The sequence below is a fragment of the Andrographis paniculata genome, unplaced genomic scaffold (genome assembly GCF_009805555.1).
Source record: "Andrographis paniculata isolate CXL003 unplaced genomic scaffold, ASM980555v1 Contig62END, whole genome shotgun sequence".
In the NCBI taxonomy this organism is placed as follows: Eukaryota; Viridiplantae; Streptophyta; class Magnoliopsida; order Lamiales; family Acanthaceae; genus Andrographis; species Andrographis paniculata.
Genome location: NW_026137598.1, coordinates 3,535,110 through 3,563,105, shown reverse-complemented (window position 1 = coordinate 3,563,105; position 27,996 = coordinate 3,535,110). Strand labels below are relative to the sequence as shown.

Below are 27,996 nucleotides of genomic sequence, written 5' to 3'. Positions count from 1 at the left end.
TTTACCGAACACCAAAATTAGTTAGTTTATTGGTCAAACAACTAAAATTGTTCAATAAACTAAAAACTCTTGTTTACCAAACACCCTCTGAACCTTTTTCTTTTTTCAATTAATACTACAAATTAAATTTAATAATATCAAATACACCATCAATTTAAACAATTACAAATTCAAATCATCACCTAAACACAATTACGAAAACTTAAACTTTATAAAATATATTCTGACTTTTACATTTATAATTTAAATATATATATGTATATATTTTTTAATTTTAACACGATCTATTTTTTTTTTGTTCAGGCTTCAAAATAACATGAGACGTTTCTGTATATAGATATAGATATGGTCAGGACAAGCCAATTTAATAAAGTCAATTCACGTTGACCGCTATTTGTACGATGTTCTAAACTAACATATTTGAACCGACATTGGATTAAATTCGGATCGAATTGACTAATTTTTTACTACCCAAACCAAAAGCGACAAACAAACTGAACTTTCATTTAATTTAATTTTAATTTTACTTTTAATAATAAATGAGAATTATCATATTGAATAAAATATCAATCGTAGGAAATTGTTCCACCTTCAAATCAAACGATGGCCAACGGTCATTTCCAGAAGAGGTGGAGCAAGACAGATAGATTTCAGTACGATAAGGCTCCTTCATCTCTCACCTCATCCTCGCCAATCGCTCAAAACGAAGCGGGGATATGGCCTTGAGATTGTTTGTGGCACCATCGCCCTTTTCGTTTTCTTGTTCGAAAGCCCACTCGAGAAAGCTCTTTCTCTTAACCTCCAAATCAAGTTTTGACGGGAGGCGGAGGCGGCCGAGGGATACGGATTGGGGTAGAGATAGGGATGGGTTGTCGGGGAGAGTGGGTGTGAAGACCTGCGTGAAATTGGAAGAGAAGAATGCGCCGGGGACTGAGGAGGCGTGGGGGAAGGTCTCGGCGGTGCTTTTCGACATGGATGGTGTGCTGTGTAACAGCGAGGAGCTGTCGAGATTGGCGGCGGTTGATGTTTTTGCAGAGATGGGGGTTCAAGTCACGGTTGAGGATTTCGTGCCTTTCATGGGCACAGGTGAACATTCTTGCCCTTGCTTGATTTCATTGCTGGATTTCTTTTTTCGACTTCTTTTTTTTATTTGATTTCTTGTTCAGTTCTTCACCAGTGCGTTCCATCTTGGTTTCTTTTCGTTATTGATGCTGTTTAAGCCTGTGTCTTGTGAGTTCCATTTTAGAAATGGTAGTCTTCTTTAAGAGGGGTTTAGGGAAGCTAGAGAAGCTACCATTTGGTTTGGCTTCCAAACAGTTATATCATAGTTAGTGATTATGGTAATGGCTAATTAAACTTTATCCATGAATCTTTCCCAAACTTTGACCTCCCAATTGAGAAGGCTATTGCCAAATATTTAATTCGCATTTTGAACCCTGTCAACCCAGATAGCAAAGTCTTGAACCAGACATAAAACAAGCAACAACAAAGATATGCCTCAACTTTGTCTTCAACGGGCAGGACGATAATGTTTAGGGGTCATCCTGAAATCTGAACTTGCCACCATTCCGTAGCTAAATACCGAAGTTGATTATTTTAGATCTGTCTCAAGATTGGAAAATATTGGTCCAAGGGCCTGAGTGAGCTCCTTGAAGTTGACCTGCGAGAAATGCCATTTTTCCCGCAAATAATGGGTTTTTCACTTTGTGTTTTTAGATGGATGTATTGTTTATGTTAGATATGAAGAATTCTTTTGATAATATAAATAATAATATTTTGAATTGATTGTTGACTTTTTGTGAGCAGATGAAGTATATATATTACTCTCTCTGTTACTTAACAATCTATCCATTTTTCTATTTTGGTCCGTCTCATAACAAGGTATCAATTTCATTCTATAATAATTGTACCATCTACCTAACATTACAACTACCCTTCCAATTTACCATCTACCTAACATTACCTTTATATCATACAATACTAATAGGGTTAATTTAGTTTTTTTACCTTTATTTCTACTTTATCTCAATATAATACTAATATTTCTAAAACTCCGTGCAAAAAGCAAATGGATATATAGATATGGGACGGAGGAAGTATATATATTGTGTTAATGTGTGTATATTACTCAGAGAGTATACACATGTCTATTTTGGGTCGTTTAATTGCAAATTAACTATTTTATTTTAAATAACTATGGACTCCACTTTTTTCTACCTACTCCTACTTTACCATCACATCATTATTACACAAAAAAAAATGGCAAAATTGTTTCTACACTACTTTTAACTACCAACTACAATTAAAATAGTATTAGCATCAAAAATAAATATTACCTCTTAAAATGGACAGAGGGAGTATTTCATTTAATAATATTTGTGGGGAATCTTTCCATCCAAAAGTACTAAGTGCCAAGCCTTTAACTAGTATGGCCTTGTTTAAGTCACGAGGGGAAACCAGCCCAAGACCATCAAAAATATTATTAGAACAGATTGTACTCTAGTTGGCAAGTCTCAATCTTTCTGAAGCCTTTGGCCACCATATAGAGCCTTAAGGCAATCAAGCTTACCATCCACACCAATTTTAATAGTATAAACTCAACGACATGCAATGGTAGATTGACCGGGAGGTAAACGAACAAGATCTCAAGTACCATTAGTATCTAAGGTAGCCATTTCGTCTACCATGGCCTGTCTCCAACCAGAATGAGAGAAAGCCTCCGAGTTATAAAAATGATGAGGATTACAAGTAGAACGTGTACCACGACATGGAGCCAAAAGAGGAGAGGTGTCAGATGTCAAAGGGGGAGAGATTGGCGGTGAGTTGGAGGCCACAAAGGACGTTGTAGGGTCAGATGGGAAGAGGTAATGGATCCAATAGGTAAATTAATCTAATTTATTGGGATCACTGCCAATTATCAAGCTTTGACACAAAGGGCATTTGCGATAGCTAGCAAAGAGCTTTTGTTATTGCTAGAGTTAATGTTCACCTAAGAAAGAATTATTCCTTATCACGATCCAATAGGTAAATTAAACTAATTTATTGGGATCACTGCCAATTATCAAGCTTTGACACAAAGGGCATTTGCGATAGCTAGCAAAGAGCTTTTGTTATTGCTAGAGTTAATGTTCACCTAAGAAAGAATTATTCCTTATCACGATAAGATGAAGCATGCTAATGGTAATATCATTTTATCTTGATATATTTGCAATCGTAAGTAGTGGTGAACTAGGGTAACACAATGGAGAATGTCCTAATGATATTAATTTCAGTTGCCAATTTCATCACTTATAGTCATTTCAAAAGTTGGCATGAAGCTTAAATCATTACATATGTTGATGATAAGTTTACTAAGCATTTATTGATATAAGTGCCATGTGCAATTCATGTCACAAAATGGTGAAAGATGCTTTAATTGGTCAATTTGAAAACATAACAAATTTTCTTAATCACTTGAGGTTATAACTTGGGTTTGGTTAATTGGTTGGGACAAGTGGACTTTGTTTACTACAAAGTGTTCACTTGAGAAATCTCTTGATTTGCTTGTTCTTTTCGTTAACATTGAGTATATTATACATTTTAGTTATAGATTTGAGAGGGCAATGTTAAGTGTCACAACACGAGGAATTGCGAGGGAAATGTTATGGCATGTGTGTAATACCTTTGGAGTTGGACTGGTGCTAGGTCAACTCTCGTCGATGAGCCGGGCTATCCAAGATTGAATAGAGATTCAATGGATTGAATAGACTATTTATGTTAACAATGTGCACATTCCTTTTCGAGAACCCTACTGAAAGAACTTTAGAGTTAAGCGTGCTTGCCCTAGAGTAATTTGAGGATGGGTGCCCTATGGGAATTCTCCAAGGATGCGCGTGTGTGAAGTTCCCAAGGATGCGCGTGTGTGAGGACAGAAGCGCACTGAAAGGACTCATGTTGACCTGTAGGGCCAGTTTACGATCCCAATACGCTTGACTTTGCGTGACTTACGGGCCGGGGTGTCACAGTTGGTATTAGAGCTGACCTGCGACAGCCCGCCGTCGATGATATGACTGGTGACAAATCTAGCAGTTAATGATCATTGGGGTGCAACGAGACAGAGTTGAGCCGGTGTCAGACCATCCAAGATTGAATAGAGGTTAAATGTGGGGCCAATTTACGATCCCAATACGCTCGACTTTGCGTGGCTTACGGGCCGGGGTGTCACAGTTGATATCAGAGCTGACCTGTGGCAGCCCGCCGTCGTTGATCGGTCTGGTGACGGATCTAGCAGTTAATGATCCTTGGGGTGTAACGGAACAGAGTTGAGCCGGTGTCAAGCCATCCAAGATTAAATAGATGTTAAATGGATCGAATATATTACCACATTCCTTTTCGGAAAAAGGGAGAGTTCCCCGGGTGCGTGCGAGCCAGGGCAGAAGTGTGTTGGAATGACTCGTGTTGATTTGTGAGACCAATTTGCGATCCCGATACGCCCAGCTTTGCGTGGCTTGCGGGCCGGGGTGTCACAATATGGTATTCAAACTATGTTTGTGATTTTTGTGTGCAATAAGATTTCTTTGTTTAGGCCAACCAAGAATTATATTAGGAAGGTAACATTACATCTTGACAATTGGGTGGAATTAAGAGTATTGCTAGGGACACCACTCTTGAGATATCTCAATTATGCTGTACAAGTTATAGATTAGAAAATGAACGAAATTTCAAACACCATCTTCCTGGCAATTATTTCTTCAGTGGATGTATTTCATAGCAGTAATCAAATTCACTATAGTTAATTCCTAACAATAACCTAAATTACTTGGTTTAATTTTCAATTTGATTTAGTTAAATAAGGAAAATAGAAACATATCAAAGTTACTTGAACTGATTTCTTTTCCCTATGTTTTATGGGATTACAAATTATTTGCCCTCATCACCTCCTCTCTCTCTTTGTTTTTTCTCCTTCCTGACATCATTCCAACCGTAAGTGCTATCAGTCTAATTGCATTGCTTCCTAAAATGAATTAGGTGAAGTAAAATTTTTAGGAGGTGTTGCATCTGTAAAGGGTGTAAAAGGATTTGATCCTGAGGCTGCAAAAAAGAGGTTTTTTGAGATATACCTGGACAAGGTGATTTAATAATAGATGTCGAGTTTTTCGTTTATTGATTTTCCATCTAATTATCTGCTTGACTCCATGACATATTCAACTTCTTACAGTATGCAAAGCCAGGATCTGGCATAGGTTTCCCTGGTGCCTATGATCTTGTAATGCAGGTATATAAGAAAGATCAAGGTGTGTTTGGTCTCTATGTAGAATGTATAATTATCTATTGCTTGATGAAAAAAACAGTGCAAGGATAAAGGCCTCAAAGTTGCAGTTGCATCCAGTGCTGACCGCATCAAGGTTGATGCCAATTTAGCAGCTGCTGATTTGCAGCCATCAATGTAAGTATATATGCAATTATAGAGTAAATATTGCTGTTAAAGAGTCTTGTTCCAGGTTGTTAATCCATATTACTTGACATAGAATATGGGTGATCATTAGCCTGTTACTTGACATCCACAATTCTACTGACAATAATGCAATCCTGTTTCTATATCACACCATTACCATATCAATTTTTATAATTCTTTTGACTAAAACGCATCACTCGTCAATTATTAAATCTGATTGAAAGACAATGTATATATATATTTGGAAAGAAGGATTATGTGTAATAATAATAAGTGCGAAACAAAAAAGGTTTATTGTCATTTTCATACAATTACATAAGTAAACCCTACTGTATATACAAACTATTGAAATATATTTTAGATAGATATTTTAGTTGATATTATTGTTAGTTTCATATCTAACAGATTAGGTTATTATTATCTAGATTTGTTACTAGATTTGATTGTTATTATTTAGCTTTATCGTTTTGAATAAGGTTTATAAATAGACCATAATTTCATTATCAGTATATCTCATAAATTTCTCTTAAAATTTTTACGTGGTATTAGAATTTATTTTTTTCCTAATATAGACACAGTCTACTAATTCAAGTTTTCTCCGAGTATATCCTGTAATGTACTCGGAGGACTTTTTTTCTAAATCTGAGATCCACTACCACCGTTATCGTATTCCTAATTTGGAAAACACCTACTACCAAATATCATCATCAGAAACAGTGCATATGAGTTACAACATCGGTCAATGTTTCGTCAATGTCGTCGGTCAACGTAGTCAACAATTTCGTTTCCTATGACTTTGGTTAAGCTTTTGGTTTGGTATTTAATTACCTGTCCGGAGTTTTTGCCTATTAGGATTTAATTTATCAGGGTTTAGCGCCGCCGTAGCAACAGAGAATCGCCGGTGCCACCGTGACAGAGGATCGCCGTCAGAAATCCTATTTTGATGCCGCCACAGCGATAGAGATCGTTGTCTCCGCCGCCGCGACAAAGATTGTTGTCGCCGTCGCCGCGACAGATGATTATGACCATTAAAAATCAGCCAATAATTTAATTTATTAAAGTTTCCGCCGTTGCGAGAGAGGATCGCCGGCGCGTGCCCGTTACGAGGATTGATGCCATTAGAAATCTTAATTTGACTAAAATCCTAATTTCTTAGGGTTTAACGGTCCCCATCACGATAGATAATTTATTTGAATGCTGATGTCCAGTTATGAAGTCCGCTCATATTCAACCCACCTTCAATTTCTTTTGCCAAACTCAAGTTGGCTTCTATATCACTAACTTGAGTCTGAGGCGGAGTGTTGAAATATATTTTAGATAGATATTTTAGTTGATATTATTTAGATTTGTTAGTTATCATATCTACTAGATTAGGTTGTTATTATCTAAATATGTTACTAGATTTGATTGTTATTTTAGCTTTATCTTTTTGTATAAGGTCTATAAATAGACCATAATTCCATTATCACTATAACTCATAAATTTCCTTTAGAATTTTTACACAAACAAATATCTAAAAAGGCCTGCACTTCCTCTATATATATATGAAAAACCCTACGGTATATAGAAACAAATATTCTAAATACAAAAATGGACCTACATACAATATATCCAACACTTACCTTCAAACTAGAGAATACAAGTCGTATAATCAAAGTTTGTCGCATATAAATTTAATTTGAGGAGCTCTAAGAGATTCAAGAAGAATATCTGCAAGATGACCATTCAAAACAATAGGGTGAGTGACAATTTCTTTGATAAATGACAATTAATCTCTATGTTTAGTCCACTCATGAAATATTGGATTAGACGAAATATGCAAAGCAACCTAATTGTCACGAAAGAGTTTCATATCTGAAACTTCCACTATAGTTCATGAATAAACTATTTTATCCAATAAAGTTTACATGTCGCTAATTCAATTGAACTGAAGTCTATTCCGTTCCACATAAAATAATTAAATTAATAAATCCTAACATATGTATAAAATTTATCTAAAATATCAAAAAGGTCCCTACACTATTCTAAATACAAAATTGACCTATATACAATATCTCCAACACTCCCCCAAACTAGAGAATACAAATTATTTAATATTATATATGTAATTTTATGTACTATCTTGTAGTGTAGAGTGGGGTAGAGGGTTTGCAGTCTTCCAGAATTATTTAATATTATATATTTAATTTTATGTACTATCGTGTAGTGTAGGGTGGGGGCAGATGGTTTGCAGTTTTGTAGTATTATTTAATATTATATATGTAATTTTATGCATTATTGTGTAATGTAGAGTTGTACTTGTTTACTTGTTTATGTATAATATATGTAATTTTATAGTATTAGTTATTTTATATAATATTAGTGTATAGTGCAGAGTAGCAAAATTTTACTACTGTGGGCAGTTTTGTTTTTTATATATTTTATAATTTCTAATTTAATTTAATTTATTTTATTGATTTTATTTTTAAGTATGATTTTTATATTAATTTTATTCATGTTTTAATGATTGATCTATTACTTATACATTTTATTTATATATTTTTTTGTACTTGTTACTTTAATGGCCGATAACGAAAATTTCCAAGATTTATCAAATAATCCAGTAATAAAGGCCAAATCATCCAATTGAGGGTGAAAGTATGGATTTTGGCCGGATTTGAATAACAAGAATTTGATTGAATGCGCTCTTTGTCATAGACAAATGCATTCTGAAGTCAAGAGGTTAAAGCAATATTTAGTTGGGAGCTACGGCGATGTTGTTAAATGTCCTAATACCACATAAGAAATTCGTAAGGAAATACATCAATTTATGAGCAAAAAAGTGATTAATAAAGCATCGTGGGGTATTACCGAACTTGATTATTTCGAGGATACCGAAGACAACGAGAAGTTAGAAGAAAATCAATCTACGGGTGCTATAAATTCATTCCAAGCCTTCAGTGCATCGAAGTTCGGGCACAAATAGCAAAAGAAAGTTGGCTCAATCAACTTTAAAATTTTTTGAACCTCCGAGAGTTGGAAAACAAAGTAAGTCAATTGCTGCAATGATTCGAAAGACTCCTGAAGAGATTGTTGAAGAAAGACATATGGACGGTTATGTTCAGAAAACCATCGAAGCTTCTACAAAAGGAAAAGATGAAACAATTGAAGTGCAAAGGCATATTGCCGATTTTTTCTATGAAAATGGCATTCCATTCAATGCTTGCAAATCAAGAAGTTACGTATTATGGTTGAGGGTATCGGACAATATGGTTCCGATTTGAAACCTATTAGTTATCATCAGTTGCAGGAACCATTTCTTGAAAATGCCGTAAATGTAACAAATAAGTTGAGAGAATGGCATATGGAAGCTTAGAAACAATATGGGTGTTCCCTTAGGTCATATGGGTGGACAGACAAAAGAGGGCGACACTTATAAAGTTTCTTGTCAATAGTCCATATGGGACTTTTTTCTTGGAGTCTATTGATGCATCAGCTGAGTCACATGATGCAAGAATGTTGGCTTACTTGCTTGAAAAAAAGGTTGAAGAAATTGACAAAGAGCATGTTGTGCAAATTGTGACGGATAATGGAGCAAATCATAAAACGGCGGGAAGATTAGTAGCACAGCGCATTCCTGGTCTTTTCTGGACACCATGTGCAGCTCATTCTATTGATCTTATGCTAGAAGACATTGGGAAAATGAATAAATTTAAACCCTACATTCAAAAGGCTAAGGACGTCACCACTTTTATTTATCGACATCGGAGAATTCTCGGTGCAATGAAGGAAAAGACTGGTGGCAGAGATCTGGTGAAGCCGGCGACTACCCGATTTGCTACCGCATTTCTCACTTTGCAGAGTTTAGACAAACATAGGAATGAATTGAGACGGTTATTTTTGAGTGATGATTGGAGCGATAATAAGCTGTCGAAAATGTCTAAAGGCAAAAAGGTAATGGAAACCATTCTTTCATCGAAATTTTGGGATCAGGTAGAAGATTGTTTACGAGCAACACTTCATTTTTTGATTATTTTGAGTATAGTTGATGGTGATGAAAAGCCAGCTATGCCTGAGCTTTCTTCGTCTATGAATCATGCGAAGAAGAAAATAATTGAATCTTTTACGAGCAATAACAAAACAAGATTGTTGGCCAAGTTGATGGAAATAATTGAGGATCGATAGAGCGATCAAATGGAGGTGAAGTTATATGGGGCTGCACTATTCCTAAATCCTTCAAAATATTTTGAATTAAAGAGGAGTGATCCCGTATTTGCTCGTAAGCAATGTCAGTTGTTTAATGATATTCCAGAAAAGATGGTTAAAGATGAAGAGTTGATGGATAAAATTAGTGGTCAAATAGATGATTACGATAAAATGCGAGGAAACTTTGGCCGTCAATTGACAATCAAGCACCAAATGCAAAAGAGTCATCGTAAGTTTTTTTAACATATATATATTTTTATTTTCTATGAAACTTAATTTCACATATTGACTATATTCTTTTATATATATATATTTTAGTTGATTGGTGGGATGCATATAGTGGTGACAACGAAGAACTTCGATCACTTGCGGTACGAACTATTAGTTTATGTTGCTCTTCTGCCGGTTGTGAGCGCAATTGGAGTACATTTGAATTTGTAAGTAAATTTGTTCGAAATTTACTTATATTAATATTTTAGTAATAATCTTCAAATTTTGATATAAAATTTTGTTTCTAGATTCATACCAAGAAAAGAAATAGACTAGAGCACCAAAGACTAAATGATTTGGTGTATATTCAATATAATCGGAAGATTGCACATCGCTTTCAAAAGCGACGGGTAGCATGAAGCAATTTTAATCCCTTAATTTTTGAAGAATTTCAATGGGACAATGAATGGGTTGATGGTTCTCGAGATTTGGTTCATGAAGATGGAGATCTTGAGTGACATCATGTTGATGCAGCTGTAGGTGCTTCAAGTAATCTCAATAATTCCAATCTTCGTAGTAGAAGCGTTGGTGAATCCTCAGGTCCGCCCATCATGTATGACCGTCGCCAGGGCCCTTCTAACGGACATTTGACAAATGAGGATGAAGAAAATGATGAAGATTATATGAATACCGAAGACTAATGGGAATTTGAGAAATTGAGGAACTTTTTTCTTGGTGTTTTGAAACTTTCATATTTTGACATATTGATATTTTAGTGTTTTGATGGTTATGCTTAGCATTTTGATATTTTGGTATTTTGATATTTTATTTGAAATTTAATGATTGATGTTATAATTTTACATTATATAATTAAATATTAAAAACTTATAATAAGTACTAAGCAAGTCGCCGTATCGCCATATTGTCGCCATTTCGGGTGCCGTATCGCCTAGGCGATATGGCAGTCCGATAGCGCCGTGCCTAAATTCTCGCCGTAACAACCTTGAGAATATCTACAAGTTTGCCCATTTGAACCAACATGGTGGATGTAAATACATCTAGATAGAACTTTCTCCCGAATAACATGACAATTAATCTCTATATGTTTAGTATTCTCGTAAAATACTGGATTATATGCAATATGCAAAGTAACTTGATTATCACAAAAGAGTTTTATTTTTTAAAACTCCACACAGAAGTTGTTTTAGCCAAATAAGTTCACACATTGCTAATGCTATAGCTCGATATTTTACTTTTGCACTTGATCGAGCAACACCATTTTATTTCTTACTTTTCCATGAGATAAGATTTCCTTCCACAAATATGTAATACCTAAGTAGAACGTCTATCAAATAGGGATCTTGCCCCATCAGCATCCGAGTAGCCAATTACCGAAGTGTGACCTTAATTAGTATAAAATAATCCTCTACCAAGAGACACTTTAATGTACCTCAAAATGCGAACTGCAGCATTCCAATAAACATTACGGGGGGACTAAAGGAATTGACTTACAACACTCACTGCAAAGGAGATATCAACCAGAGTAAGTGTGAGATAGTTACGCTTACCGACCATTCTGCGATATCTTCCTGCGTCAGCTAGTAATTCCTATGTTTCTTCAAGAATATCCGATACATACTTCTGTTGTGAAAGAACAATACAATCCTCCCATAATTGAGCAATTTCAATACCAAGAACGAACTTCAATGGCCCCATATCTTTAGTTTGAAAGTGCTGAAATAGGTACTATTTCAACTGGGTGGCTCTCTCTTGATCATTTTTTGTAAGAACAATTTCATCAACATACAAAATAAGGTATAAAAACTTATCACTTGTTGTTCGTTTATAAAAAACAGAATAGTCTAGTGCACTCCGAATCATGCCAAAGCCCTTTATAACACTGCTGAATCGACCAACAAAGACTTATATTCTGAATCATGGCTTATATTCTAAACATCTTAATATATTTCAGGATTTTTACTTCTCACTTATAAAGCTTCTGTAACAGCGACTTCATTTGTATTCCTCAAGGTTTAATTCTTCAGTACTCTCTAATGTTTATACTAACAGGTTCGAAGCTATTGTGTCTGCTGATGCATTTGAAAACTTGAAACCTGCTCCAGACATATTTCTAGCGGCGTCAAAATATTTGGATGTGCCCCCACATGAGGTATGCTTTCTGAATTCTTGATTTTCAGTTATTATCATTCCAAGTCTTCGTTATTGTTATTTTCTGTTCTTGATAACCTGATGGAGTAATGTTTACCAAGTAGATTTTCCATCAAATAAAATCTGTGTGTGTTGTTTAGGATCTATCCTTGAATCGAAATAAATTTGTTTCAGTTTGAATACTGATCATCAAGAATTAATCATATTTTAGATTTGTAATCTTACACAAATGTGCTCTAGAAATTGATTTGATGCATGGACTTTGTTACAGTGCATTGTGATTGAAGATGCATTAGCTGGAGTGCAAGCTTCCAAATCAGCTGGAATGAGGTAGCATTTACGAATTTAGTAACTTGTATATGTTCCAAACTTCCACCTGCAATATTGAGACATTGACATTATAAATATGTTTTTACTTTCTTTTATCATATTTAGCTTTGATGTATATAATAATTCTTTTAGTAGCATTCTTTCCAGATCATTGATATCCATTTGAAATTCATTTTTCTATCATTGTCAGTATTGCTTTGTGACAATTCTGCAGTTACTATTGCTGTGTTCTGGATCTCATTTTGTCTTGTTCTCCTTTGATCTTCTTTTCAATACTATTGAAGTTTTCAGCCAATTTTGCTGTGCTTGCAGATGCATAGCTGTAACGACAACACTAGCAGAAGATACTCTAAAGGCAGCTGGTCCATCACTTATCCGAAAGGAGATCGGAGATATTAGCCTAGATGATATTCTGAATGGTGGCTCTGGTTCCAATAGTATGTAGTTGGGAAGCATATTAACAAATACTGTTTTCATAAAAATAATGTATTTGGTGCAGACTTCTTTTGTATAAGATATGAAGAGAAACTATGACATGTATCTTGTAATGAATCTGCCTGCATAGAAGCTTATTTCTATTTAGTGCATAAGGTCTTTGGTTCATACAATAACATGACATTTGTTGCCATCGTCTCTTTGTCTTTCTTTTTTTTCGGAAAGCTAGGGTAAAAACCTTTAATTTGTCTGATGTTGAAGACTTCTCATAAAGGAAGTATCTAATGATTAAAAAACATTGCAGATCCAGATTTCCTACCTGCTGGTGCTATGGTTCAAAGTCTGCCCAATTCTTACAGTAAAGAAATCGGGTTTCAAGATGAAAACCCTGAGAAAAAGGTTATCTTCTCAGTTGGGGGGTAAGTAAATCTCTTATATGATGGAACATTCTGTTCATTAATTTCTTGATCACTGTAGCAACTCTGAAATGATAATATCAATAGGGCAGCTCTTTCTAGCCTATTTTGATGCATTTAGGTCAAAATCTATTGCTGCTGGATAATCCTTGAATTGTCTCTGGCCAAGGATAAATTATTATAAAACAGTAAAAATAATAGCTTGATATTATTAATTGCAATGAGAAAGATTGTTTTCAATTATCAGGTGCCTTATATATGCCATCTTATTACATTCTCCTTTGTGGAGCTCTCACTCTCTCTCTCTCTCTATTTTTAATACACTGGATTTTCATCTAGTGAAAATTTTCAATCCTTCCCACGAAAGATCAGAGAAGTGTAGGTTTGACAAAATCAAGAAATATCTTTGTTCTTATGAGTCCTGGAAGATATCTCTTTAACAATTTTTTTGTTATCCTTCTTTTTTTTTTTTTTTTCCCCTTGTGCTTATATGTTGTATTAATAACACATAGATGTGATGGTCCAGCTTCTTGTTTCTTTCTGAAGTGCATTCTCATACTTTCATTTGGGCATGCATTTGATTGACATTGTGAAGTAGTTTGTTCCATGCTGCAAGTTTTCCATTCTTAGCATGAGTGGAGATCTATTCCTTTGCCCTTTCAGAGAAGCACCACTGCCAATGCCAATGCCTGGCATTCAACTATTTTACATCTTCATCTATATCCCTGTTGTAGGGTTCTTGCACTTTCAATTATTTAGTATGAAATCTTTAAACCTCACATAACTCTATATCATATAGATGTTATCAGTATTACATTAAGGACATTCAGTTCAATCAATACCTTTGAATTTACAGAAATGATTTTTTGACAGGGTTCAGGGTTCTCGGAGAGATGTTTTGAGATATGGAAGCTTGACAATTTCTATTTCTTGCCTTATCTTCATAATTACTAACTGGAAGGTATGCTGATGCAAGCAAAAACACCATGGGATCAAACTCCTGCCTTTGCCTCCTTTGGTTTAGACATGAATGCAACTCTGGAATCTTCTACATCATTGCAGGCCATGCAATATACATCTCCCAAGGCCATTTGGAATTCGTTCTTTGGGACTGGTTCCCCTCCTTTTGGACCCAAAGAAGGTCTATCATCAAAGATGAACTTCATGTTGGTGTAATGATTAGTATTTGTTCCTTTCTGCCTTTACTGTTTCTTTTATGTAATTTCTTTCTCTTCAGTTTTTGATATTTTTATGTGCGGCTTTCACTGGCCATAATTTTGTGTGCCAAATGATTTTTGCTGATGATAAATAGAGGGAAAAATGAAAATCACACTTCTCTTATCTTTTGGTGGTTGCAGAAGATTCTGGCAGTGAGAGAGTCAAACAGTTTGTGAACTACATCTCTGATTTAGAGAAAAGGTATGAAATTCCTACCTTCGATTCTCTATATTTTATTCATGTAGGCCTCTATTTAGTTGTGGAACTTATGTTCACTTGCATGCTGTGCATGGTTTGCAGTTTTTTATTTTCACTAATCAGTTTGTGATGCTTTGGATCATTACAGGGGCACTGCCACAACTGTGCCAGAGTTTCCATCTAAACTTGACTGGCTTAACACAGCTCCTCTTCAACTGCAGAGGGTAATCCTAAGTGCAGTAATTATCAAAATTATTTAGTGTGCTATTTCATTCTGTCACCACATGATTGCAACCTCTTTGCTTGATTCCCCATCTGATCTATAATTATCATTGTTGTGAAATCTTTCGGCATGGTGAAGATAGTGATGTATTTTAGTTTTTCTATCACTTATCTATCCACATATGGAATTACTTTCGCTGTAGGAGTGTTAATTTCTATAGTGTGTTTTTATCTCTGCTAGTCTAACTTTCTCAGTTTGTGGGCTAAGATCAAGTGTGGGTTGTAATGTATTGGAAGATTCCATCATACCCTATATATTTAACATGTGTATAAATCATTTTAAACAGTACTTCAACACATCAATAATGACACAGCATTTGACACAATACTTTCTATTGGACAGGACTTGAAGGGAAAAGTTGTTCTTCTCGATTTCTGGACATACTGCTGTATAAACTGCATGCATGTGCTACCAGACCTTGAGTTTCTTGAGAAAAAGTATAAAGACATGCCTGTAAGTGTTGTCCCACTTTCGATTATTTAAAGAATTTCAATTGTCGACTTTTAAAAACCTTGCTAATGAACTTGGATTAGTTGTGAGCTCAAGCTACAGAAATTTATATTGTTACAAGTTTAGCATCCGAGGTATGGACTTCTCATACTGCTGTATAATTGGACCAAATGGGTGTAAAAGAAATACGATGAAGACAAATCATCTTTTATTTTTGCTATTTAATGACAATACACAATATATTATGTTGGATGCGCCTATCATAGATATTAATAAGCAGGGAGGTTGTCATTTTGGTCTTGTGAGACTTCTATAATTTTCATCACTTATTATGGTTCTAATTTGAAGATGGTTTTATATCTCATTCTTCATTAGTATTATAGTCCTCCAATGACAAAAAATTGTATGTGACACTAGCTTGTGTTGATGTAGCTTTCCGGCACTGAGGTGACTGGTTTCTGGCCCCGAAGGACCAAAATATGGATAAATGACAAGATAAGAAGCTATTTCCAAACAAAAGTTCTACTAAAGGACAAGAAAAAACAATGATAATATGCAAGTTCTCTGGCCAAATTGAAAAGCTCATGTGTAAAACAAGTCAAGATATAACATCCATGAATCAAAATAAAACAATTGCACATATATTCCAGTTGTGATCTAGAGAATAAATATAAAAATGATTGATGGAGATTCTACGGGTGTATTTTTATGGGTTTTCTTTTTTTTTTTGTTTATTTTATTTATTTTGAGTTGTGATCTTTTTGAGGTGAAAGAGTTGTTGGATGTGATATTTTATATGAAAAATGTGTGTTTGATGGCTGTTTTTGGAGGCAAATTAAGATATTACATAGTAACAAAGATGGAAAAACTCAAAGACTTGTGCATTTGTGGTTCAATTTTGTACATTTACTTGTTTTACAATTATTTGAATTACAAGCCAATTGAACCAAATTGAAAATGATAATAGTTTCAATCTAATCAAATTTGGCCAAATTGTAATTTTCATATTGATATTACTATTATTTTTATTTTTTCTAGAAACCTTTGCCTGGAAATAGGTCTCTCTTTGTACTTTGGTCCTCCTGTGCTGGAAATTGGCTGCATCAACACACTGGCAGGCTAACTTGGTGCACGTGACACTAGATCAAAACACTAATGATGAAGGAGATACGTGACCACTTTGAAATAGGTTATGATAATACAACTGACTGGAGCCAAAAGAACAATTATCCTGCATAGTATGTTGTTGTAAAATTGAACCTAGATTGTGGGCATTAAAAATGTACAATGAAATGAATCATCTTTTATTTTTGCTACATAAAGACAATCAAAATCACTTTTTATCTTGTTTCCATTGTTATCACTGAAATATATTATCGTTGTGATATCAAATGTCCTTCTAGTTTATGTGATACTATTTTGTGCATATTATCATGGTTACATATAATGTTTCCAGGTTTATTTTCTCTCAACTACAAAAGCGCAATGTATCCATTTTATGAGTTTCTAAATTTATTTCAAATAAAACATTCAGTGAATATTTTCATGGGAAATATTTATATTTAACTCGAGGAGAGCATCCAAGGTCAATATCGTATTTGGTTATATTTTTAATAAAATTATATTGAATCTATGAAGTAATAAGATTAAAGTGATTTTTTCTATTAAGATTTGAAAACGACATATTCAAGGTGCAAAATGGTGTAGCCTTAATAGCTTAAGTGGAAGCCTGATGTTAATCAGGGAGGCTTACCTGATGTGCCTCACATAAGTCGTTTTACTTGGATTCTGTACTGATTTAAAACTTAACTCAGAAAAGCCCTGAGGTCCAGATATTATTTCCTTCTTTGCACGTGAGTAGATCACGAAAGCTATAGAAAATAAGAAACATCTCTAGTTGCTGTTTTTGTCCATAGCTGCACTATGTAGTTGGACTTACCGTGTGTTATTGTTGGCATGTTGTAGCTTGAAGTTTTATGTTAAATGATGTACTAAGTTGAATGTAGTATGCAGACTTTTCTATGGAGTAACATTGTTTGTTACAGTTTGTTGTAGTAGGAGTTCACTCTGCAAAGTTTGACAATGAAAAGGACTTGGAGGCCATTCGCAATGCTGTCTTGCGCTACGGAATCACACACCCGGTGAGGGCTTGCATACATCTGACTAATGGATTAAATTACATATTCTTTTAGTACAGTGGGTTGAGGATAATTTGGCCAAGGCTTCGCCACCGAACACTAGCTCAGTACTGTGTTTACTTAACGGAAATAGATTAGCATTCTCTCGTCATTTAAGTCATAACTAACAAGCCAGCATCAATTCAGTACAACCATATAAAAATATTGTTAGATTTGATAGATTTATATCCATATCTATATCAATATTCATATCCATCATATCAAATCTATGATTTAGTTAGATTTGGCTTATTCGGATAGATTCCTAAATACTCTATATATGTATTCTTCTCTTCTCTTTTATGATGAAATAAAATAATATTACTCCTCTATTTCTCTACTATATTTTCCTACGTGGTATCAGAGCCTCCATATTTTCCAGCCGCCGCTGCCAATGCCAAATACTCTATATATGTATTCTTCTCTTCTCTTTTTTTCTTTTTTTTTTTTCTTTTACTTCTTATGGCTGACTCTTTTAAGTCAATTAGTACTAGACGTCTATGTTTGAGGTGTACCTATTGTCATAAGAATGGTCATACTAAAGGATGTTGCTATAGTGTTCATGGATCCCCTTCTGGTACAACAAATGCAATTTTCCAATTTTCATAAAATATTTTCACATCCAGTCAATAAAAATAGAACAATCTAAATATTTAGTAAGTCTACTAACAAATATGAGGTTAAATGGACTATGTTGTACATGAAGGACAAAATCAAGAGATAAAGTAGGTGACAGACAAACCCTGCCAATAGCTTGAGGATATGCTTTATCACCATTAGCGAGAGTGACATGTGTTACTGAGTTTGACGGATGAAAAATAGAAAATAAATAGGGATTACCAGACATATGATCGGTTGCACCGGAATTTAGTACCCATGAGCCTAGTGTAAATTGAAAAATACCGACAAATATGGTCTGGACATTAGGAGAGGTGTCAGAACTAATGGAGGACAAATGCTCAAATGCCTGAAACTGAAGGAACGCATCATAATTGGCACGACTTATAATAATGAAGTTAAGGGGATGAACATTCATTCAAATTAGCAACAACTGGACTAGGTCATAAGATTCCCATCATTATATACTTGGAATGTACGTTCTTTGTTTATGACCATTCTCCAAGTTTGGACAAATTACGTCCTCGATCAATCAAATGTGTTTTTCTTGGGTATTTGAGTTCAAAAAAGATATAGATGTTATTCTCCTTTCACTCGTCGATATTACCTTAGTGCAGATGTCATGTTCTTTGAGTCATCACCATACTTCACAGTGTCATTAGCTCCGTCCTCAATACATGTGAATCTTATTCCAGTGGCCCTCATCCCAAGCCTCCATTTCAGGTCAATAGTCGGCATACATGGCAATGTCAAAACACACCTACTTCACCATCATCTGCACCCATTGATGACTCATCTCTGGTTTCGTCATCTTCCCCGGTTGTAACTCCACCATCACCTGTTGTCCTACATCGAGGTACTCGGTCCACTCGTAATCCTAACCCTGTCTATAATTTTCTTCATTATGACCCGTTTATCCTCGCTCTTGTCGTGAGACTTTGAGACTTTTGGTCATTCGGGTGGTGTCAGGCTATGGTGAAGGAAATGTTTACTTTTCATGCTACAATACATGGGAGTTGGTTCCATTGCCATTAAGAAAAACACCCGTAGCTTACCGATGGGTTTATGCGGTCAAGGTTGGCGCTAATGGTTGCATTGATCGACTCAAAGCTCGACTTGTTGCAAAGGGCTTTACTCAAGTGTATGAAGAGGACTATATGGAAACCTTTTCTCCAGTTGCCAAAATATCTTATGTTCGTATTTTTCTTTCTATGACAACAATGCGCGGTTGGCTCGACGCCTTCATAAACTTGATATTAAGAATGTCCTTTTGCATGGTGAGCTTTAAGAAGTGGTTTATATGGAGCAACCACTTTTTGTTGCTTAGGGGAAGTTTGGTCTTGTGTGTCTCATTCATTGCTCACTCAATGGCTTGAAACAGTCTTCACAGGCATGGTTTGACGTTTCCGTCTTGTTATCCAAGAATTTGGTATGACGCAATGTTCATCTAATCATACCGTATTTTTTAAGCATATGTATTTACTTAATTGTCTATGTTGATGACATTCACCGGAGATGATATAGATGATATTGCAAAGTTGAAGAAGCATCTAAACAAACATTTTGAGGCCAAAACTTGGGACCACTACAGTACTTCTTAGGAATTGAAATTGCCCCATCAAAGAAAATATGTTCTTGATATGTTGGAAGAAGCATGTATGAATGAATGTAAGGTTGTGGATTCCCTTATGGATCCACATACAAAGTTGTTTCATGGATAGGAGGAACCATTGACTGATGCCGATGCTAGACGATATAGAAGGTTGGTTGAAAAGCTTAATCACCTCACTATCACCCGACCCCATATATCTTTTTGCAGCAAGTGTAGTGAGTTAGTTCATGTAGTCTCCATGTGACTATCATTGGAAGGCACTTATGCGTATTTTGCGGTATATTAAGGGATCTCCCGGAAAAGGTATACTTTATACAAATTATGGTCACTCTGAAATTATTGGATATTCAGATGTTGATTGGGCAGGGTCTTCAGTCGATAGATGTTCTACCTCTGGTTATTGTATGTTTGCGCATTCTAGTGCTGAGGCTGAATATCGCGCTATGGCCTTAACTACATGTGAGCTTCTTTGGATTAAACAATTACTTTGTGAACTAAGTTTTGTGATATGACAAAAATGAAATTATGGTGTGATAATCGGATAGCACTACACATTGCATCAAATCCAATCTTCATGAACGAACAAAGCATATTAAAATAGATTGTCACTTCATCAATGAGAAAGTGTTATCTGGATCTATAGATACAAAATATGTATCCTTAAATGATCAGCTTGCAGATATATTTACAAAAGCCCTTAGAGGTCCTAGATCCGAGTCTATATGCAACAAGCTTAGATCGTATCATTTGTACGCTCCAGCCGGAGGGGAAGTGTCAGATTTGATAAATTCATTCCAAAGGAGTTGGAAATGGATCTACCGGTATCCATATCCATCATATCATATCTATTATTTAGTTACATTTAATTTGTTAGGATAGATTTCTAAATACTCTATGTATATGTCTTCTTCCCTTCTCTTTTATGATGGAATAAAATAATATTTTTCCTTTATTTCTCTACTCTATTTTCCTAAAACATGAAGTAAAAATTTAAGCATCATGCGTTGGTGGAATTGAAACTTTGCATGTGGAAGCTAGAAACTAGCTCATGCTATTATCATTACCTTTACATTTTATTTGTATGCCTTTAAGATTCATAATAAAAATTAATTACGTGGTTCTTGCAGTGAAATAATTTAGTAATCTTTCAAAACCATATAGAAACCATGAAGTAGACTTTTTATCTTTAAGCTTCTTGTGTTGGTGGAGCTGGAATCATGCTTATGAAAGCTTGAACAAGTTTGTGACTTTGTGCTATTATCATTATCTTACATTTTATTCGCCGTGCCTTAAACTCATTCTAGAATTTAGTTCTTGACAAAAATTCATAACTTCTGCAAAATGATAGAATGTAAAGTATCATGAAACACATTAAAGCACAACTGTAGAGACTTCATACTTGTAATGGTTAATTCTTTTGGCTACATAGTACTAAAATAAAAAAAAAATATATATATATATATATATAAGTAGCATCCCATGGCTCTAAATACAAACCAAAATTTATTCCCTTGTAATCAAAGCATAAGAGTTCATGGAAAAAGAGAATAGAACTATTTAACCTTACAGTACATGTGCAATATTGTTTTCTCTGTGTGTGTATACTAATGTGAATCCTGTTAATTCTTCCTGTAAATGATCCCTAGGTGGTCAATGATGGTGATATGTATCTATGGAGAAACTTGGGTGTGAGTTCATGGCCTACGTTTGCACTTGTTGGACCAACTGGCAAGCTTATAGCACAAGTATCTGGTGAAGGTCGCCGAAAGGTACTCATCTTAGGATTTAATGTTAAAATAATAATCATAAATGACACTCCCATTATTAAGTGAAGCTAATAGTTGAGCTGGGCATCTAATATGAATATGATGATCTTGGGAAACCCATATTCGAACATCACTGCCACTGCAAATGGAAAGTGCTTTATGAAAAAGAAGCCATCTCACTTGGGGGGGGGGGGGGAACTTGAACATGGGATCTCCTATTTTGATATCATGTTGAATGACCATCTCACATAGAAGCTTAAGCTTTTATAGGAAAATGTACCATTAGAAGTTCCATTATTGTTATTTCTTCATTTTTCTGTGTGAGTAGTGGTATATATGCTTTTATCAAACTCTTTGTTTTTGGGGGAAGTTAAAGTAGTTAGACTGTAAAGAATTTAATTTGGAGTTATAAAGATAACAGAACAGGTAAAAAAGGCAACACCCAGATCTGACTTTAAAATTTTAGTGTAGTGTGCAGCCAATGCTTAGATAGATGGAAAAACTTGAAATGAAGAACTCTTAGGCTTAGCAGAAAAACCTTCTCCAATTGCAACCCTCACTTGAAAAGAAAATCAGCACATTATTTCCATTTCACAGAATATAATGAACAATAATTTTTAAGTATATAGAAATGAGAGTTAGCAGCTTGTTTATGTCGAAATTGAACTTCCATAGCGAGCCAAACTATTAATCCAACTATGGGCATTTGTTGCATCATAAGGAAATGTGATTCTAGGAAGGAGACCAATATGTTTTCTTCTTTTCTGTTATTATTTTTCCTATTAATCAATTTTCCTATATAAATGTTTTTATTTTGCAGAACCTACTGTTAATTTTGTGCAATCCAATGATAGATGATTTATAATTGACAAACCTGACAATAGTGTAATGGCGCACTCACTCATGACATAATTGAAATTACTTAGCTTTTAACATAATTTGATAATGTATTCACGTAACCTTTAGCAATATAGTAAATTGTTAGCAATTATTTCTGAAAGAGCTCTCGTTTGAAGCACTTTTAATAAAATTCCTTTGTACGTGCTTTTATGACGTTTAACTGAAAAGAGAACAGAAGTTATATATTGGATAGTTACGTCAGTGCTTTCTTATCATTTCTTATTTCTATATATAGAATATCAAATTGTGTTTACTTGGACTTTTCTTCCTGGAAGAGTTGAGAGTTTGAACAACTTCATTCAATGTTGTATACACTTTTTGGCAGACTATTAGATTATTGATATTCGCAATATATTAAGACTTTTAAGTAATTTTGGGGAGTATTATGGTAGTAAAACACATTATGTTGAGCGGGAATATACGCTCTTTAGTTCTAACATTGTATTAAAAGTGTTAAATCATATGTAATTTACAACATCCTTCATCAGATTGCCATGTGGAAATTTCTGAAGTGATTATAATATATACTTTCTTTTCAAGGATTTAGATGATTTGGTCAAGGCAGCATTATTGTACTATGGCGAACAGAAACTATTGGACAATACGCCTATTCCCCTGAATTTGGAGAAAGACAATGATCCTCGACTATCAACATCTCCATTGAAATTTCCTGGAAAATTGGCAGTTGATGTCCTTAACAACAGGCTGTTCATTTCTGACAGCAACCACAACCGAATAGTAAGTGTGTTCTCTCTTCCCTGCTTGCATTATGTGTATGCCTGCCTTTCTATATATGGATACACTTGCCTTCTATTTCCCAGCCTTTCTAGTGCGTTGGTAAACCCATTTTGGACATCTCTATCTTATTGTTTCTGGTCATATTTCTTGCAATTGTTTGTGTTACAATTATTCAAATCTCTTCACCTAAGTAGTGTATTTACAGGGCCAAGTGTGATCATTTTCTTATTGCTTGCATTCAGGTTATCACTGACCTTGATGGAAACTTCAAGCTGCAAATAGGAAGCACTGGGGAAGAGGGTTTTAGTGATGGAAATTTTGATGACGCCATGTTCAATCGACCTCAGGTCATAACTTTGCAACTCTATTTAATATCTTCTCTTGCATTAGAATCGGTTGCGTTTCGTACTTCTTACAGTTGGCTTAGTCTGTAAGGTGAATTCGTTGAAGTTTTACTTGATGGATGATTCGTTTCTAAGTTTTCTTAAAAAGCATCCAAGCATGATATACACACACACATATATATATATATATTTCTCTACTTAGTTGAGTCTCAATTGATGCAGTTTTATGTTTTTGCAGGGAATTGCTTACAATGCAAAGAAAAACCTTCTGTACGTAGCCGACACTGAAAATCATGCTCTAAGGTAGCAGAATGAGTGGAAGTCATGCTTACGTTTTCCATATGCATCTTTCTTCTGTAAAGTAGAAAATTGACACTCCTGCATGTTGGCTTGGGCTTTTATACCACTGAGCACTCAGTTAACATCAATTTCTTGTTCTTCAGATGCATAGATCAGAAAGTTTGATCTGTGTTCTTTTATAATTAACTTCTGGCACTGCAGGGTTATTGATTTTGTTAATGAGTCAGTGCGGACCCTTGCTGGAAATGGGACCAAAGGCTCTGACTACCGAGGTGGAGGATCAGGATCAACTCAGGCAATTCTTTTTCCTCGAAAAAAAAAAAAAAGTCTTGTTATCAACTGTAGATATTATAGACGTGGCCAATATGTGTCTGGTCTTTAATATACTGCAAACCACACCTATAATCTTAACCACTCAAACATAATCCCTTGGCATTTTCAGCTCCTGAATTCTCCATGGGATGTCTGCTTTGATTCTGTGAATGATGTCGTTTACATTGCCATGGCCGGACAGCACCAGATTTGGAAACATAGTACATTAGACGGAACAACCAGAGCTTTCAGCGGCAACGGTTACGAGCAGAACTTGAATGGCGACAGGTTTGGAGTGATCTATACAATGCTAGTTTTTTAGTTTTTCTTTGTTTACTTGATGGTTTTCATTACTTCTTCACATATTTCGCTTCAGTCCGTTAAACACCTCATTTGCCCAACCTTCCGGGATTTCATTGTCGCCTGGTATGTTGTGAATATATTAACATCAGCTGCGGTTAACTGAAACATTCAAGCCTGGATATGATGATGTAGTTTCCAATTAATTAAGTATGGTTTTCTGTTTTGATAGATCTGAAAGAGGCATACATTGCTGACAGCGAGAGCAGCTCTATTCGAGCGCTTGATCTTAAATCAGGAGGATCAAGATTACTAGCTGGTGGTGATCCATTTATCTCTGACAACTTATTTAAGGTTCTTTCACATCTGATTTGGAGCCATATAATGTTTTTTGCACTCGTATAATTGAGTGTATTTATGCTTTAAATTGAGCTTTGCATGTTTCAGTTCGGAGACCATGACGGTGTAGGCTTTGAAGTACTGCTTCAACATCCGTTGGGTGTCTTTTGTGGAAGTGACGAAGAAGTTTACATTGCCGATTCTTACAATCACAAGGTATTTGGAGGGGAAATCAAAACATTGATGCAACATTTGAGAACGAATATTCTGATTGGGATATTAGGTCCGCTGAGCCAGACTGATCATTTGGCCTCATGCATGTTTTCTCTTAAATATTTTCCCTTGTGTTTGAATGCATTCATCTTTGTCTATAGATCAAGAAGTTGGATTTAGCTAACAAGAGAGTTAGTACGTTAGCAGGCACCGGAAAGGCTGGATTCAAGGACGGATTAGCCTTGCAAGCCCAGGTATTGAAATTCAAAGAATTTTCTATCTATAGATTGTTAGCTTAGTGCATTAGAATATGACAAGTGGATATTGTAAAAATTATCGAATCACCAGTCACCTGAAACTATGTCATAGTTCGCGTGAAACTTCCCAAATCTTATCTCCAATATATAGCAAAAAGCTTTTAGAAAATGAGACAGAAAACTTTTCTTTTTTTCTAGGTTATACATATTCTGTGTTGTTGGTTCTATTGATTGATGGGAAATGGAATACATCTTTTGCTCCCGACTGTATATTATAGCAAGGCATTGACTCGAGCTCCTTCTAATATCTACAGCTCTCAGAGCCTTCTGGACTAATTGAAGCAGGAAAAGGTAATTATATGACTCAGTTAAAATATTTTCACTTTGCAATGAGAAAATGCACATTTTAGAGTTTTTATATTGCATCGGTGTTGTTATAATTTCGAAACTTTTCTTGAATATTAGGAAGATTTCTGATAGCCGATACGAACAACAGCTTGATAAGGATATTAGACATGAACAAGAAAGAGCCAACATTGTCTACTCTAGACATGAAAGGTGTTGAGCCACCAGCTAGAAAATCAAAATATATGAAGCGGCTTAGGCGAAGGTCATCAGCAGATGCTGAGATCATAGCAGTTGACGGCGGCTCATTTGATCAGGGCAAACTGTGCCTGAAAATATCGTTACCAGAAGGCTACCATCTATCCAAGGTTTTAATTATATTTATATATATGGTCGATCTCATTAGAGTTTGTTTGCTTGTTAGTTTATGAAGTTTTTGAACCCACCCTTAGGAAGCAGAGAGCAAATTCAGCGTCGAATTTGAGCCAGAAACAGCTGCATTGGCGGATCCAACAGAGGGGAATATCAAGCTTGATGGCTCTGCTGTTGTAGAGATCAAAAGATTATCGCCTTCGCCCTCCAAAGGGAGAATATATTGCAAGGTGTGCTCTCAATCGCTTGTCTATTTATTGATCATTATATTATATCATTTCATCGATTACATACATACAATTTAATTTATTGGTGGCAATATCATATATCAGGCAACACATTATATATAAATTTACAGTACACATATAAAATAGAACTGACAATGCATACTATATTATTTTACATTAAACTTTCATATGTTATCTATAGTATTCTCATATTTATATGATAAATCTCCAATTAGCATCGTAACCTAAGCGCACTTTATGACATGAGTGGTTGCAGGTATACTATTGCAAGGAAGACGAGGTTTGTCTGTACCAGCCATTGATGTTTGAAGTATCTTTCCAAGAATATCAACCATCGAATGCTAATTCTACTGCTGAGATATCATTGAAGCATCTTGTGAAACCTAAATCTCCCACAAACGATCTCCCGACAACGAGATGATCAAGGAAGGTAATCAATCATATATAGTACTAATTAATACCTCCTATACAATGACATGCCTGCCTTCCGGATGAAGTTAACTTTATCTTAAAATGTAGTAAGTGATCGAACAACATTTCTTGAATGTTTGTAATCATTCATTTGTATGTCCATCCATCCATCCATCTATCCATTTGTTTGTAATCATTCATTGTATTTCATTTCTTAAATAAGTTGTACTTTATAAATAAGAGATACAAAAACTCGTCTAAGAAGTTAGCCGAGGGGTGAATGTAATATTTTGGCAAGATTGTGTACAAATTAGATTCATTGTAGGGTGTTTTTATTGAAAATTATTTGTCGGGGGCCTACTAAGATATCAGTAAAGCTTGACAAGCTCTTGCCTGTGAATTTTGAAGGTGAATTGAGATGAAAGAAATTATCAAAATAGAGGGGAACTAGAAAAATAACAAAGAAAAATGCAATTCATATGAAAATTGAACAAAAAGCATAGAACAAAAGAATAAAACAAATAAAAGAAACAAAAACAACAAAAAAGGATAAGAAAGAGTTGGAATTTTGAATTCATGGGAATCCTCCAATCTTCGTCACGACATGCATGCTTTCCTAATTTCTTTTTTTACTGATTCAAGATTGCATTAAATGCCTCTAAGTGATTAAATTATTTGTTTGTTTGATCAACAGTCCTGTATATTAGCCCAAAATATGTTCAATCAATTGAGTTCTTTTGGCCCAAAGCATCTTGCTAAAAACCTAGTTCCATTGGCCCAAGTACTATAAACCTCAAATCCAGGCCTAGTACAAAATAGAGCTTCCAAAATTCTTGGCATGTTAATGTAATAGTAATTCATTTGACTCGTCATCTAAACACTCCACTCCACTAAAATCTACACAAAAATACACATATACCGATTTATATTAAGCAATGTTGATCTTCACTCGCTACCCAACGAACTTTATTTAAAATTGAAGAACACACTAAATCCCATAAATATTGAGGTATATGTTAACTACAAATGTAAAATCTAGTAAAATTGTTCTTAAAAGAAATAGGATAAGGTCTAGCCTACAAGCATAAAAAGTTTATGTTGATTTTGGCTTATGATATTTGAGGCTCAATTCATTTATTTATCGAGCTCAATCCAATAAATAGAACCCCGATTTGTAACCCAACCCCACCCGACTCACTTATCTAAGAGGTGATGTTGTTCATTCGATTTAGGAATGCTAACATAGTAATTTCTTCATGCTTTATCTCTTGCGATATTGCCGTATCTCTCAATCATTCACTTTTCGCATGCCTACGTAACAAAATTCAGATAAAATTTTTTCTCAACTATTATTCGTTTGCTAAGTTTAGGTTTTGAGACCTCTCCATCAAACTATTAGTCTTTTGTCACATTTCG

The 27,996-nt window shown here is 35.0% G+C and overlaps 1 protein-coding gene and 1 long non-coding RNA gene across 3 annotated transcripts; both read left to right on the top strand.

Moving 5' to 3' along the window:
• The first annotated feature begins 588 nt into the window (after positions 1 to 588).
• Positions 589 to 26,922, top strand: LOC127260711 (protein SUPPRESSOR OF QUENCHING 1, chloroplastic). Of its 2 annotated transcripts, XM_051288592.1 has the most exons (28): positions 589 to 1,086; positions 5,008 to 5,108; positions 5,198 to 5,254; positions 5,331 to 5,425; positions 11,900 to 11,999; positions 12,270 to 12,328; positions 12,641 to 12,765; positions 13,068 to 13,182; positions 14,053 to 14,140; positions 14,242 to 14,320; positions 14,538 to 14,598; positions 14,744 to 14,819; positions 15,221 to 15,331; positions 17,374 to 17,469; positions 21,382 to 21,504; positions 22,942 to 23,139; positions 23,382 to 23,486; positions 23,722 to 23,786; positions 23,985 to 24,078; positions 24,226 to 24,383; positions 24,472 to 24,521; positions 24,628 to 24,749; positions 24,843 to 24,950; positions 25,109 to 25,201; positions 25,519 to 25,555; positions 25,670 to 25,917; positions 26,002 to 26,151; positions 26,426 to 26,922. In XM_051288592.1, the coding sequence occupies exons 1-28, from the start codon at positions 717 to 719 to the stop codon at positions 26,588 to 26,590; spliced, it is 3,249 nt and encodes a 1,082-aa protein (XP_051144549.1). In that variant the 5' UTR covers positions 589 to 716; the 3' UTR covers positions 26,591 to 26,922. The 2 variants fall into 2 exon arrangements, with proteins under 2 accessions (XP_051144549.1, XP_051144550.1); XM_051288593.1 differs by lacking the exon at positions 17,374 to 17,469.
• LOC127260712 (uncharacterized) lies at positions 8,005 to 10,801 on the top strand. The gene is made up of 3 exons (XR_007840785.1): positions 8,005 to 9,848; positions 9,938 to 10,056; positions 10,138 to 10,801. It is a non-coding gene; the product is annotated as an uncharacterized LOC127260712 (long non-coding RNA).
• Positions 26,923 to 27,996: the final 1,074 nt, after the last annotated feature.